Genomic DNA, 15,142 nt, shown 5'->3' on the forward strand with positions numbered 1-15,142 from the left:
AGTCAAACTTAGATAGCAAAGAGTCTTCTCCCATACAAACACAAACACTTGCTGAATATGTTCCCGAATTAAATGTCAGGGACAGTTTTGGGAATTAGAAATCTTCTGGGATAATTTTATGGGTTTAAACAGCTACCTGAGTCAAAGGTTTCTCCGGGGCAATTCAAGTTGTTTTTCTCCTGTAGGAGTTCGACGTGACAAATGAAGGAACAAACATATGTAAGTGTTCTATGACTTTTTAATTTAATTTTTTCTGATAGCTAGCAGGGTTTATGGGGTACCCAGGATATGAAGAAAATATTGATATCTAATTTGAATCACAAAAGCTTTTTGGGGTCAAAAAGGGAATTTTTGATCCTGAAGCATTAATAATCATAGTTTTATTAAACATTTAAAGTGTATTGGACATTATATTGACTTCCTTACAGGTGTGGATGTCTGTATTTCTATTTTATAGTTTAAATAACTGAAACTTCAAAAGTTTAAAAAACTTTCTATGGTCACAAGTCTAGTAAAAGATGAAGGTGGGAATTGGAAAGGTGAGGGTCTGTTATTAAACCTGTGTTCTTCCTGGGGCAGCCGTAGAACTTTTGTGATAACGTTCTGTATCTCTGCTGCCAATATGGTTGCCATGATATGGTGGCTATTGAGCACTTGAAATGAAACTAGTGTGATTGAGGAACTCATTTTTTATTTTTATTTAATTCATTGAAATTTAAATTTAAATAGTCATATGTGGCTGCTGTATTGAACAGCACAGCTGTAGGACATCACGTTGTGTGGTCACTTAAAATTCAGTATTTTGAAGGAAAATAGACCTCAAAGTTAAAAGACTTATAAATTTTAGGTAGGAAAAGCTTCTTTTGGAAAACTTCTATTGGCCATTTTGTGGGTTCTATTTCCAAGCTAAAGTGGAGAGATGAGTGGGATGTGAATTTTGCCTGCAAAATTCACTGCTCTGCAAGTCAAACTTAGGTAGCAAAGAGTCTTCTCGTACAAACACTTAGGGAATACTTAGTATTACTGTATTGGCAATGTTGATTATAAGGGCCACAGCAATTTGAAAAAAGGAGGAAAAATGTGCCCAGAACTGTATTGTTACTGCAAGATGTCTCAGTTCCGTAGGCATTTTCCAATCTAGGGAATCCTAAATTCCCAAATAGTAGGGACAGAAGAGTATGTTTACAATCAAACTAATTAATCAACTTTTTTGATTTCTACTTTCAGGTGGTATCTCCTGCCTTCCGTTATCTTGTTTTGCAGGAATGACTTTAGACCTAAATATTTGAAAACTGGAGTCTTTAGCTCTCCATATTAATAAAGAGAGTATATCTCCTATAAACAGGTTCTAGAAGTTTTCCTGGCCTCATCTCTCTGTGTGCCTACCCTCAGGAAAACAAACGACAAATGTGAGCTCTACAATCAAGTTGCCTGGCCACTATCTTCTGATCATGCAAGAGTTACTTAGCATTTTTTGGCCTCAGTTTCTTTCTCTATAAAATGGGGATAAAAACAGTTTTTACAGGTACAGTGGCTCATGCCTGTAAGCCTAGCCCCTTCAGACACCAAAGCGAAAGGATCACTTAAGGCCAGTAGTTCAAGACCAGCCTGAGCAACAAAGCAACAGCCCCATCTCTACAAAAGATACAAAACGTAGCCAGGCATGGTGGTGCGTGCCTGTAGTCCTAGCTACTGGGGAGGCTGAGGCAGGGGGATTGCTGGAACCCAGGATTTGAGGTTGCTGTGATCTACGATGACACCACTGCACTCCAGCCTGGGTGACAGAGTACCCATCTGAAAAAAAACCAAAAAAGTTTCTACCTGATAATATCATTGTGAGAATTAAATAAAGTAATCCAAGTAAAGGCTTAGCATAGTTCTTGGCACATGGTGCACACTCAATTGTTGTTGTTGATGATGATGATGATTTTATAACCATAATCTCTGTCTTTACCATAATGACATTTTTATGCAATAAAGAAATGCGTTCCTTGTTTTTTTTTTTCTTTGAGACAGAGTCTCACTTTGTTGCCCAGGCTAGAATGAGTGCCATGGCGTCAGCCTCGCTCACAGCAACCTCAATCTCCTGGGCTCAAGCGATCCTCCTGCCTCAGCCTCCCGAGTAGCTTGGACTACAGGCATGCGCCACCATGCCCAACTAATTTTTTTTTTGTATATATATTTTTAGTTGGTCAATTAATTTATTTCTATTTTTGGTAGAGACGGGGTCTCGCTCAGGCTGGTTTCGAACTCCTGACCTTGAGCAATCCGCCCACCTCGGCCTCCCAAAGTGCTAGGATTACAGGCGTGAGCCACCACGCCCGGCCCGTTCCTTGTTTTTATTACAACAAACATTGTATGGTAGAGGTCACTTCCCATTAAGTATAGTTTTTTTTTTTTTTTTTTTTTTTTTTTTTTTTTTGAGACAGAGTCTCACTTTGTTGCCCAGGCTAGAGTGAGTGCTATGGCGTCAGCCTCGCTCACAGCAACCTCAATCTCCTGTGCTCAAGCGATCCTACTGCCTCAGCCTCCCGAGTAGCTGGGACTACAGGCATGCACCACCATGCCCGGCCAATTTTTTTTGTATATATATTTTTAGTTGGTCAATTAATTTCTTTCTATTTTTGGTAGAGACGGGGTCTCGCTCAGGCTGGTTTCGAACTCCTGACCTTGAGCAATCCGCCCGCCTCGGCCTCCCAAAGTGCTAGGATTACAGGCGTGAGCCACCGCGCCCGGCCTAAGTATAGTTTTACCAAAGTAACTCCTAGGAGAGATTGGCTAAAATTGGATGCCAAGGGGGCTGCTTTTTGTTTTCTGGTATGGGGAGGGGATGGTGGATGTTAACAATAGGTTAGATACTCTAGACATTCCATCCACTGGAGTTCACTTGGTTTAATAAGGTCATTCATACCTTAATGTGAATTATTTCTTATCTGAGATAATTATTTATTATATCAATTATTTTGTGAGAGCTATTTCCATGACTGATGCCCCCTGGAGAGGGGCCTGCATTGGAGGAGAGACCTTGCTTTTCTAGAGCCCAAGGCCTATATTTGGTCTTTAGGGAGGATGGAGGTCTTCATCACCACTGTCCCAGACATTGGCCACACTGAAAACCACTTGTCTTTCTGTGCCCTTGTTGCTTCTATTTTTCATGCTTCTCAGGCCCTGAGTTCCACCTGTCCCAGAGAGAGAGGGAGATGATAATTCCAACCATGCAGAGGTCCCAGAACAGTAGAGATAATGGAGATAAATGCCTGACACATAATAGGTATTCAGTAAATGGAAGCTGTTATTATTTTAGATTTCTTTATCACTGAAGCAAGAGCACTGCTAGGTAGTTGGGTTGATGCATTTGAATGTCTGAAAGTCATCTTCTTTGATTTTCTGTATTTGCTTCTTGCTTTAGGCACTCATAGAGAGTAGAGAAATAGCCATAAGGTGAACATGAGGGAAGGAAGGAGTTTATTCATTCACTCATTAATTCATTTGTTCATTTGGCAAGCATGTACTGGGACCCAATTGTTCTAGGCTGGGGAACACAAACATGTATACAAGGCATTTTAAGGGTTTAAAGCTGTCTTAGTTTGTCAATGCTGATAGAACAAAATACCTGAGAATGGATAATTTATAAACAATAGAAACTTATTTTTTACAGTATTGGAGGCTAGGAAGTCCAAGAACAAGGCACCAGTAGATTCAGTGTCTGGTGAGGGCTGCTTTCTGCTTCCAAGATGGCACCTTGTTGCTGTGTCCTCACATGACAGAAGAGATGGGAAGGCAATAGGCACTAGGGCGCCCCTTTCAACCTCTTATTTTTGGGTCTCACTATGGTGCACAGGTTGGAGCTCAGTTGTTGATTACAGGTGCAATCAGAGCACAGTACAGCCTTGAACTTCTGGGCTGAGAGATCTTCCCAGCTCAGTTTTCTGAGTAACTAGGACTGCAGGTGCAGGTCCACTCCAACTTCTTTCATAAGAACACTAATCCATTCATGAGGGCAGAGCCTCATGATTTAATTACTTTCCCAAAGGCCCCACCTCTTAATACTATCACACTGGGTATTAGGTTCCAACATATGAATTTCAGAGGGATGCATAAATTCAGACCATAGCAAGAGGTGAGCGACAGAGAAAAGACTCTACACAAATCGCAGCAATTGCATGCCTGCTCCCAGGGTCTTCTGCCAGGCCTCTTGCTTGGGTCTACCCTCCTGGGAGCAATCATGCCACTGCTTTGCACATCCCTAGGCCTGAGTGATGGCCAAGGGGCACCTCTTGAAATGGGTAGGGAATGTAGCTAACACTTTAAGGGTAAGTGGGCAAAACTTAAACATTGTGGGTAAGAGTATGCACATGTGTTCTTAAGGGGTGTTTCATTGTGAGATGGAGCCGGGACATGTAAGAGAAGGAGACCAAACAGTGGGCTGTGAGCTGGCATTCAGCCTTCCTTGTGTTGTCACAATCTGGATCTGAACTCCAAGAAGTCAGGAAATTTAAATTTGAGCCCAGACTTCCAAGTAGTTAAGGAGGTGCATTTGTCAATGTTGGAGGTAAGAATATATTTTATTTATGTTTATAAGCTCGATTTATAACTTTTAAATATTTAGACATATGTAGACCTCCATTTACAGTCTTGCCTAGAGCCCCTCAAATGTCAGGAGTCTTAGGAATTGGGAGGTTATCAAGGCCTTCCTGTTGTGAGCCATGGGCTTCTTTCACCTTTTTAAACTAACACCCACCACACTTTTTGTGTGATTACTTGTTTTATTGTCTTTCTTCTCTGATAGAGAGGAAGCCGTTTACAAATGTATCCTAGTGCTAGTGCAATGAATGTGCACACCAAGTGCACACTAATAATGTCTAAAACCCTAAAACAAGTGATGAAATACTTACATGCTTGATGACAGCAAGTAGGGTGAAAAGAGGTGGTACACAGGAATAAAACCTGAAAATACTTGTAAAATTATGATACAGACTGATCAAGAGTCTGAAAATTTCTCTCTCAATCAAGGAGAATGGTAAACACAACTTCCATCTCTTTAAGAGCCAGAGTTGAGCCAATGTAGTCATCCTAAGTCATAGGTAATGTGTGCATGTATTTTTTTTCCCCTTTAAATGAGTGATTACACTAAGATCAGCAGTTGCAAGCTGAGGGCCTGATATTCTGAAGTGACTGAACCACTGAAGTCCATTAAAAAATCTGAATTAACACTTAAAAATAAAAAGAATCCAGCTTTTTGTTTGTCCTTGAATAATTGGATCTTCTGGCAACACTGGGCCACAGTCTGATACTACACAGTGGTCTGAAGGCTGTGTTTATTAACAGGCCATATCTTACCACTCACCAGATGAACACTCTGGACATAGCCTGGCCACCACAGGCTCTGAATTCCAGACTCCTGGGCCTTGGGCTCTTTAAGGCCCCTTGCTTTGAAGATTTTATTATTTTTTTAGACACAGAGTCTTGCTCCATGTCCCCCACTGAGTGCAGTGGTGTAATGATAGCTCACAGCAGCCTTGAATGCCTAGGCTCAAGCAATCTTCCTGCCTCAGCCTCTCAAGTAGCTGGGACTATAGGCATGTGCCCCTATGCCCAGCTAATTTTTCTTATTTTTTGTAGAGACGGGGTCTCCCTATGTTGTCCAGGCTGGTCTTTAACTCCTATCAAGTGGTCTTTTTTCTTCGGCCTTCCGAAGTGTTGGGATTATAGGCTTGTGCCACTATGTCCCATCATGTTGTCTTCTTTAACAGATCTCTCTGTGGTATATTCTACCAACCCTTGACCTCAGTTCATTTTATTTTATTTTTTTTATTTTTTTATTTTTTGAGACAGAGTCTCACTTTGTTGCCCAGGCTAGAGTGAGTGCCGTGGCGTCAGCCTGGCTCACAGCAACCTCAAACTCCGGGGCTCAGCGATCCTACTGCCTCAGCCTCCCAAGTAGCTGGGACTACAGGCATGCGCCACCATGCCCGGCTAATTTTTTGTATATATATTTTTAGTTGGTCAATTAATTTATTTCTATTTTTGGTAGAGACGGGGTCTCGCTCAGGCTGGTTTCGAACTCCTAACCTTGAGCAATCCGCCCGCCTGGGCCTCCCAAAGTGCTAGGATTACAGGCGTGAGCCACCGCGCCCGGCTCAGTTCATTTTAATTATATGTACTATAACATTACATATTTGCTTATATCTACTATCGATTCTGAAAATGAATTATTTCACATATAATCAACTGAAGCCCACCTGCTCCAGAAAGCAGCTCTCTATTAATGTAATCCATCCAAGTTTCCCTGTGTCATTCCTTCCACGCGCCTGAGGGGAGATGCTAGGCTGGAGCGTCTGAGGACTGGACTTGACTGCTGCTCGAAGGCTAATATTATGTGTGATGGTGGAAGAAGAGGTGTTGGGGAACAGAAATACAGGAGCTGCAGAACTGGGCTTGGAAGGATGATGAAGAAACTGGGCGACGCTAGAGTGCTAATTTGTTCAACAAGTATTTATTGAGTCCCTACGATGTGCCAGGCGCTGCTTTACTCGACAGATTCAGCAGTAAACCAACAAAAGTTTCTGCTTTCATTGAGCTTAATTCCAGGGCGGGAAGTCAGGTAACACACATAAACACGCATATCACGTACATATCTATGTACAAGTCAGGTGGAAGTAAGTGCTATTTATAAAACTAGAGCAGAGCCAGGGAACAGTAAATGAGGGTGGCAGCTATAGGAGACCCAAAAAAGCGACAGAGCACAGCACACGCGGTGGCACTTTTTCCAATTTTCTAGGGGCAGGGAGCAAAGTGCGCTCCCAGAAGCCCCGCCCTCTCCTTCCTGATAGGGCGCAAGGTACCATCTCCGGAGAAGCTCCTCCCTTTCCTCCGCCTAGAGGCGGCCTTGGGGGCGGGGCTTCGCAGCCGGCGCTCAAAGCAGGCCGCGCAGAGAGCCGCGCGCGCTGGGATCCCGGCGTTCACCTCGTTCTCTCTCTGCACGGAGCCTTACTCTGGCCGGAGCCTGGCATTCTGGGAACTGTAGTTGCCGACCGCCGCCCCGCGCTGGGGTGTCAGTAAAAGCCGCAAAGTCCGGCTCCATCTCTGGCACCAGACTTGCAATACCGAGGGGTTGTGGAGAAGCCTTGTGAGTAGCAGGGCAGGGTCATCCCGAGAAACAACCGGGCACGTCCCGCCCGGCGAGCGCCCAAGCCGGCCACCGCCCCCGGTCACGTGTCCCCAGACTCCGCGGGCGCGCGCCGCTCCTCAGCACCGTTCCCGCCCCGCCCGGCCCGGCCGTCGGCCCGCGCCTCCCCCGGCGCTGCTGCCACCTCGCGCTCGGAGGCGTCACGGAACGTGCTCTCCTCCCCCCGCCTCCCTCCCCCTGCTGCTCTCCCCCTCCCCCTCCCGCGCCAAGACTCGCCGCCGCCGCAGCCGCAGGAGTAGCCGCCGCCGGAGCCGCGCGCAGCCATGGCCGAGAACCCCAGCTTGGAGAACCACCGCATCAAGAGCTTCAAGAACAAGGGCCGCGATGTGGAAGTGAGTGCGCTTCCGCGGTCTGGGCCCGCCGGGCCGCGCCGGCCGGGCAGCGGCAGGGAGGGGCGGGGGGCCGGCGCTGGGCTTGTTCTCGCCGGCTTGCGGTCGGTCGGAGTTGGCCGCCGCCTCCCGTCACCGTGGGCCCGGGTTGGGCGGAGCGGGCAGCGGGTCGCGGGCTGGGCTGCAGCCACCCTCCGGAGCTGCCGGCGCCGGGACCTGGAAATGCCGGGGTTTCGGCCCCGTCACGCGGGCGCGGCCTGGTGTCGGCGAGGAAGGGATGTGGAGCTGAGGCGGGGTCCGCGGGCCGGGGCCGCGCGGACGAGCGGGGATGCTGCCGCCCCGGCCCGCCGACCGCCCTTCCGAGGGGGCGGTGGCGGCTTGCGCCCGCTGCCTGTGCACCCTTCCGCCCGGGGCAGCCCCCTCGGTGCCTCCCGCGCTGCCGCACATGGAGCCTCGGCTCTGCGGGTCCCAGCTCCTACCTTCTGTGAGCCGGGCCCAGGCGGGCGGTGGCGGCCCGCAGAGGGGGGTGGGGACCAGCCGGGTAACTGACTTGTTTGAGGGTGATGGATGGGGGAGGGTAGGATGCGCCAGGACCATTTTCTTATATTCCAATGCTGTCCTTTGGACTAGTCGCGCTGAGCTCTTCCAGCCCATACTCCTGCTACTGCCAGCATTTGGAGCGAGCTGAAGGTGGACAATAGTTTGCCATCTATTGTGTGGAGGCTTCGGAAAAGAGGTTGTTGCGATCCCCGCGCCCAGGACCTGTTTTCTTAGCCTTTCTTGGAGTGGGAGTGTGCATAGGATGATAATTTCTTTGACATGTTTTACTGAAATAAATTGGATGCATAGGTTCATACGTCCTCTTATATCCTCTTGCTACAAGCTGGTAGGATTTCCAAGTGGTTGCAAAACTGTAAACATTCATCGTGGTCACTCAGTTTGTTGCTACTCAGCGTGTTGCCATTGTCTCGTTAAGGTGACATTAGCAGGTACTATTTGCAAACTCGGCTTATTGAGGCAGCGCTAGAGGTCTCTCTGCAGCAACTAAAAGCAATGAAGTATAATGCACAAACTTCACTGGGACTGTGACCTTTGGATTTGTTAGGGGGAAAATGGTTTTAAGGCCACAGCTTCCTTTTCTAATACTAGGTGACATGACTTGCAGTTCTGTAATTTTTGCTAAGGGGCCAGTGTGATTAAGAAGTATGTAATTTATCCTGTCTTGAGAAAGATTGTAGGGTAAATATACCATTCAGCCTTCTATTTTGTAGAGAAACAAACTCAGGCCGTTTGTCCGTGCTACACAATTAAATACTAATTGGAAAAAACCTAGGGAATTGCCACGAGACAAATAAAGGTCATCTGTCTCTTTCCTGATCATGGTTAAATATCCTTTGTGAGAAGAACTTCTAAGCAAAAGTGAAACTTAAGAATAGGAACAAGAAATTTTGGAACTGCCTCCTGTTATCAGTCTACTTGGTGACGAGTTTATTTTAAACTTCTCCCATTAGTAATTTTTCTTGAAAAGTTACTGTTATAAGTAAAAACTTAATGTAGTTTGAAAAATACTGTTTATACAGAAAAACTAATAATAATCTTAGATATTGGCACAGGTTTTTGTCTTATTGTTTGCTTCTATTATTGTATTCTGGGAGCTCAGTTATCACAGCCCTTAGTAAGGACCTCTGCACATAATAGGTACACAACAGATATTTGCTGATGATGGTCAGAATGTAACCAGTGACTTCCAGATGCCTGAGAAAGACAGCATGGTTGCTAAAGCATTCATCCCGATATTGGTCACAATGTTACATTTCCCAGTATACATTAAGGTAACTAAGGCATGAAATAGCAGGCATTCAAATGGTCCTTCTATGGTGGCAGACACTATACTAAGAGTTTTATGATACCTCATTTAATCTGTATAACAACTTTATGAGTTAGGTATGGCATTATCTCCATTTCACATGAGGAAAGTACTTTAGCTGTGGAACCTCACAGTGAGTGCTTATGTAGTCTGCACAAGTCACAAGGTAGGTATGAGCATTTTCACTAATTGTCTATTGAGTATCTAACAATGTTAGGTTTGGGGGCTACAAAAAGTAGTAATATGTAGTCTGTACCTCAAGGGGTTTACAATGGGAGTACTTTTACAATACAGTACATCAATAAGTGCTATGATATAGGTATTCTGAAAATGCATGAAACCATTATACTTGGAGGGGGGGGAGATGTTCTGATTGTTTTTTTTTTTTTGGAGGGGGGAGACAGTCTTGCTCTGTTGCCTGGGCTAGAGCGCCATGGCATCAGGCTAGCTCACAGCAACTTCAGACTTCTGGGCTCAAGCAATCCTTCTGCCTCAGCCTCCCAAGTAGCTGGGACCACAGGCATGTGCCATCATGCCCGGCTAATTTTTTCTATATATTTTTAGTTGTCCAGTTAATTTCTTTCTATTTTTAGTAGAGATGGGGTCTCACTCTTGCTTAGGCTAGTCCCTTGAGCGATCCTTCTGCCTTGGCCTCCCAGAGTGCTAGGATTACAGGCATGAGCCACCATGCCCAGCCTCTGGTTCATTCTTAATGGATGAATAGGAGTGAGCAGATTTTGAGGGATGAAAGACAGTTGGCTAGGCAATGGGCAGGAGAAGTGTGTGGGGGAAGGAAAAGGGATATTCCAGACTTGAGGGAACCATAATCGAAGACTCGTGAGAGAATGTCTTAGGACTGCTGAGGCTGCCAGAGAGATAAGGGAGTGCTAGAGATGTGACTGAAGGGTAAGCTGGGGTCAAATCTGATCAAGGGCCTTTATTGTGGATTTAGGCATAACTAAGTCTAGATGACATGTCTAATTTAGTCTTATCCATTAGACTCTGTTAGTACATTAGATATGCAGCACAACTTAGCTCTGTAACTAAGTAGTTGTAATTGTCGGGCTGTTCCAAAACGGTGAGATGCACTTTGATAAGATATGATTCCTATCTTTTCACATACAGGATAGACAAAAGATAAAATATGTTATAAATTATATAACTAGCTAATATACAAATGAGATGCTAGATGCAAGAATAAAATACATATTTTCTTAAGAAAATAAAAGGGTAGAATTATATGGCAGGCAATAGTGCTTACGGAGAGGGTCAAGGAAGAAAATCATTGCATGTCATTCAAGAGTGACCTCTTTAAAGAGAGACTTTAAGAGGTTTTAGAAGAGAAAAAAATGAGGTTGGTGAATCTTACAGAAAGTATGCACCAAACTTGAAAGGGGCACATGAATTAGTGAATAAAGATGGGAGCAGTGATTAGATTAGGGAGTGAAAAGATGAGGCTCCAGGATGGCCTTTGTTTGAGAATGTCCTGTGGCAAAGAGTTGCTTGAAAGCTTTTTCTTGATGGGGAGATCTGAAGGAATTTATTCCCAAGCAAAGAGGAGGTATAACATGATACCTCCTCTTTGGAAAGGGTGGAATGGAAAAGGGTGACAATGGAAAAGAGTGACAAGACAGTAATTTTTAGAATTGGTTATGGAGAAATAGTGCTGTTATCAGGTCTGAAAGGAGGAATTTTTTTCCAAAAAATTCAGACTAGTGATGTCCACAACCTGGAATGAGGATTTGATGATCCTTCTCTTGCTCTGTGTAAAGCTCACTGAAGAGAGAGGGGATAGATATATAGGCATTCTGAGGTTTATATATGGAGGTAGGGGAGGGAGTAATTATCACTGACAGCAATTTGGAGCTTGGGTACAGGAATGGATTTTGTAGCTGAAACTAAGAAGTACATAGTGAAAAGGAAACTCCTAATTACTTTTATTTGGTCTGAGACTCAAAGAAGTAAAAGTTGGAAATCAAGAAGGAGGAGGAGGGAAGGGGTTAAAACCTCTCTAACAGATACAATGAACAATATTCAGGTGATGGGCACACTTACAGCCCTGACTAAAGCATTATAAAGCTATCCATGTAACAAAAACATTTGTACCTCCTTAATATTTTGAAATAAAAAATAATTTAAAAAAATACCAGACCCTTTCATGTAAGGCATTATGTTATTTTTCTTTTTTAAAAAAAATATTTAAAACTTTTCAAATAAACTCACAGAAAAGTGCACAAAACAAATATGTTCTGTTTAATGAATCCTTGTAAATCACACATGCAGGAACTGCCATCTGGGTCAACTTTTCTTTTTCTTGCTCCTGTATATCTCAAAGATGTGGATAACAGTAACTAATAATAATTGTTTTAAAAATCTTAATATTCATTGTTTATAGTATACCAGTGCTAAGTACTTTATATGGTTTATTCGTTTAGTCTTCACAACAGTCCTATCAAGTAGGTACTGTTATTATCCCCATTTATGGCTAAGGAAACTTGAGGCCTACAGCCCCTAAGTAACTAGCCCTAAGTCATGGGATAGGAAGTGGCAGAGCCTGGCCTTATATCAAAGCCATGACACTAAAGCCAGAACTCTTGTTCACTGTGCTGTACTCCATCGAGGAGAATCTAAGACTTGGCATGTATAAAGAATGCCTGAAAGTTGGATAATGAGGAAAATATTGAAGAAATCTTGACTATATCACAGAAACCCCTATTTTGGTATTTTAAAACCTTGCTAATAAAATTTTTTTGACATACTGTTTATCATTGATTTGCCTTTTTTCTTTTTATTATTGCAAAGTTTTCCTTCTTATTAGCAAGAGCCAGTTAGTTAGGTTTACCAAAAAATGATAACTCATATCCTTGGCCTTAACACTTGAAATGTGTGCTTTAGTTTATAATATTAGGGATAATATTATCCTGAAAATTCAGCTAGCCCTCCCAAATTTGGTTCTTTCTGGAACCTCTGTTGGTAAATGGTACTATCTAACGGTCAAGTTTAAAGTTTTATCTTTGACTCCCCTTTCTTCCCTTCTTTCACCTTTCTTTGTATTGGTCATCTGAAGAGGCCCCATATTTGTGCCTTTGTTACCAACCTTACTGCCCCTAGTTTAGACCCTTATTACTCTCACCTGCACAAATGCACAGGTACCTAGTTTTCCTGTCTTCAGTATCTTCTTTCACCAGTGTATATTGTAGATTAATCTTTCGAAATTCTTTCCATGTTATTTTCCTTTCCTTTTATCCTGCCTTCAGGATAAAAGTGCTTGGCATGCCACCACACATAATTCCACCTAAGGCCCTACCTTTTCTGCCTCACCTACCACCTTTCCTAATGTCTTCTTTGTGCCAACCATGATAAAGTACTTGAGATGGTTGAGTAACCCGTACAGTTTCCTCTCCTTGCCTTTGTACATGGTATTCTACTCTACAGCCTACTCTGGCTGTCTGTTGAGTGGAGCTCACTCTGACAAACTGTCTTTACTCAGACTCACTCATATATCTCTGGAACACCAAGATTACAGGTCTGTCACACCAAGTCATTCTAGTTCAAAAAAACTCTTTAGAAGTTCTCCATAAGGCTTTTCCTGACTGGCTTAGTTAGGCACTATCAGTCCCTATTTTCCTCCTCTCTAATGCTTTCCTAAGTGAATTTTCCTTTACCTATTTGGGATAAATTGCTGTGATATACAACAAATTCTGTGTGTGTATAGCTATTAAAAGTGTGTAGGCTCTGCCAAGAAACCCAATGAGGGTAGGGGTCTTGGGCTAGTCATTTAGTGAACAGTACATACAATTTAATATATACTCTTTGAGAAGAGAGACTAGATAATACATTTGAAAAAACTCTACATTTGGGAGTGAAAGGTACAATATTATTATAAGATATTAATCATTTCTTTTGGCACTAACTCCAGGGCATCAATACTGTTGCCTAGACTTCCTTTGACAGTCTGTTCTGCTATGATGTATTTCTGTAACCTGAACTCATACTTGAATGGCAACTAGTGGAATGATGTTAGTTAATGTAAAGCTTATATTGGTTCATATTGATTTTTACCAGCACATTAATGTTTAGCACTCCTGAATAACTAGATGAACACACAGAAATACGGTTGAACAGAGCAAGCCCAGGAGTATACATATTGCCCATTCACCCATATTCTGCCTCTGGGCTCTACTTAACCATGTGCTTTTGTCTTAAAAGTGCTTATGACTATCCTGGTGCATTTCCCTTTCTTCCTCAGTTTGGAAATCTCTACGTCGTACAGCAGATACACTGTAATGTTCTTTTCTTGAATTCATTTTAATAGGGCATATATTCTTTCCTGGTCCTTCTACCTCTTGGATTACTCTTTTTTTGTCATCTTTTCCAACACTTCTTCCTACCCGTTGCGTGTAGGCATGATTTGGGATTCTGTCTGTGACAGTCTTCTCTATAGACTGTTTTTCTTGCTCACATCAGCAGCTCCCTTGGCTTTAATCATCATTTCAGTGTGGGGGGACTTAACTCTCTTTTAATCATCTGCTGGAAATTATTCACATGAGCATCTCTTTAGCTTCTCAAGCTCAAAGTGTTTAAAGCCATGTTCTGCCTTTCTTTTTGTTTTTTTCTTTTTCTTTTTTCTGTTTATGGCATCATCACCCTCACTGTGACCTGAATTTGAAACTTGAGAGGCTTCTTGGACTCCTTTCTCATCTTCTACATTCAGTCAGATGCCAGTCATGTTGCTTGAATCTCTGTGCTGTCTCTGGATTGTGGCCCTGCCTCTCTATTCCTGCCTCCAGCCTACTTTAGGCCTTATTACCTATCACCTTGCAGTTTAAAAATTATCTCCAAAGTGGTGGTCTTCCTTCAGTTGATGAGATATTTTTCAGGGAGCCTGATGCCTGGTTATTTCTCCAGATTCAACCTTCCCTCCCCACCTCCCAACCCCCTTAAGCTCCAGAAACGCTGAACTTCTTATATGCTTATACATAATCTGGAATCTTGCCCGCCCCTCCTCGCCAGTGCTATTTCTATTCTCAGGGCGATCTTGCTGACTGGAATATCCTTCCCTGCCTCCTGTTGCCTGGCTAATTCCTTCCCCTTTTAAACACTCAGCTCTGGGTTAGGTACCATTCTTTGATCCTGGAAGAACTCTGAGTGTGTCTTTCTCATTGTAATTATGATAATTTATTGTAGTTATGTTTTGTCTGTTTTTCCTACTAGATTGTGAGCTTTTTGAGGGCACAGACTATATCTTCATTGTCTACTACTTAGTACAGTGGCTGGGAAAAAGTAATAGCGAAAATATTCCTTGAATAGATATATTCACACTAGCGACCACAGACACTGCAATTTTACTAAAGTATATTTTTGAACTGAAACTTTTAATCTTTTAGTGCCTTTTCCTACTACTTCCCAAATTGAATCCAAACTTTTTATTATGACAGTTAAAGTGTTTGGAGAATAAGGCACATTCAATAGTGAATTAGTAATTAAGGCTAATTTGTATGGCTGAATAACATTCCATTGTATGTATGTACCACATTTTGTTTATCCAGTCATCCATAGATGGATACTTTTGTTGCTTCCAATTTTTGGCTATTGTCCCCTCACCATGTTTTAAATGCCATTAATTTGTTGAAGAAATCAGGTCATTTTCTTATATTAAATTGCACCATAAGAAATTGCCATTTTGGAGGTTCAAAACAGCAAAGTATCGGAATTTCATATGGTTCAGCCTAATAGAATGTGCTAATTACTGGATTC

The 15,142-nt window shown here is 43.1% G+C and overlaps 1 protein-coding gene across 1 annotated transcript in view; it reads left to right on the plus strand.

Moving 5' to 3' along the window:
* Positions 1–7,279: 7,279 nt before the first annotated feature.
* The window catches only part of KPNA3 (karyopherin subunit alpha 3), an 83,929-nt gene continuing 76,066 nt past the window's right edge, over positions 7,280–15,142 (plus strand). The window contains exon 1 of the mRNA XM_012737319.3: positions 7,280–7,521. Coding sequence (XP_012592773.1) covers positions 7,453–7,521 — 69 coding nt within the window. The 5' untranslated portion in view covers positions 7,280–7,452. The remainder of the gene's footprint in view (positions 7,522–15,142) is intronic.

Source organism: Microcebus murinus, chromosome 13 (genome assembly GCF_040939455.1).
Source record: "Microcebus murinus isolate Inina chromosome 13, M.murinus_Inina_mat1.0, whole genome shotgun sequence".
NCBI classification, from domain to species: domain Eukaryota; kingdom Metazoa; phylum Chordata; class Mammalia; order Primates; family Cheirogaleidae; genus Microcebus; species Microcebus murinus.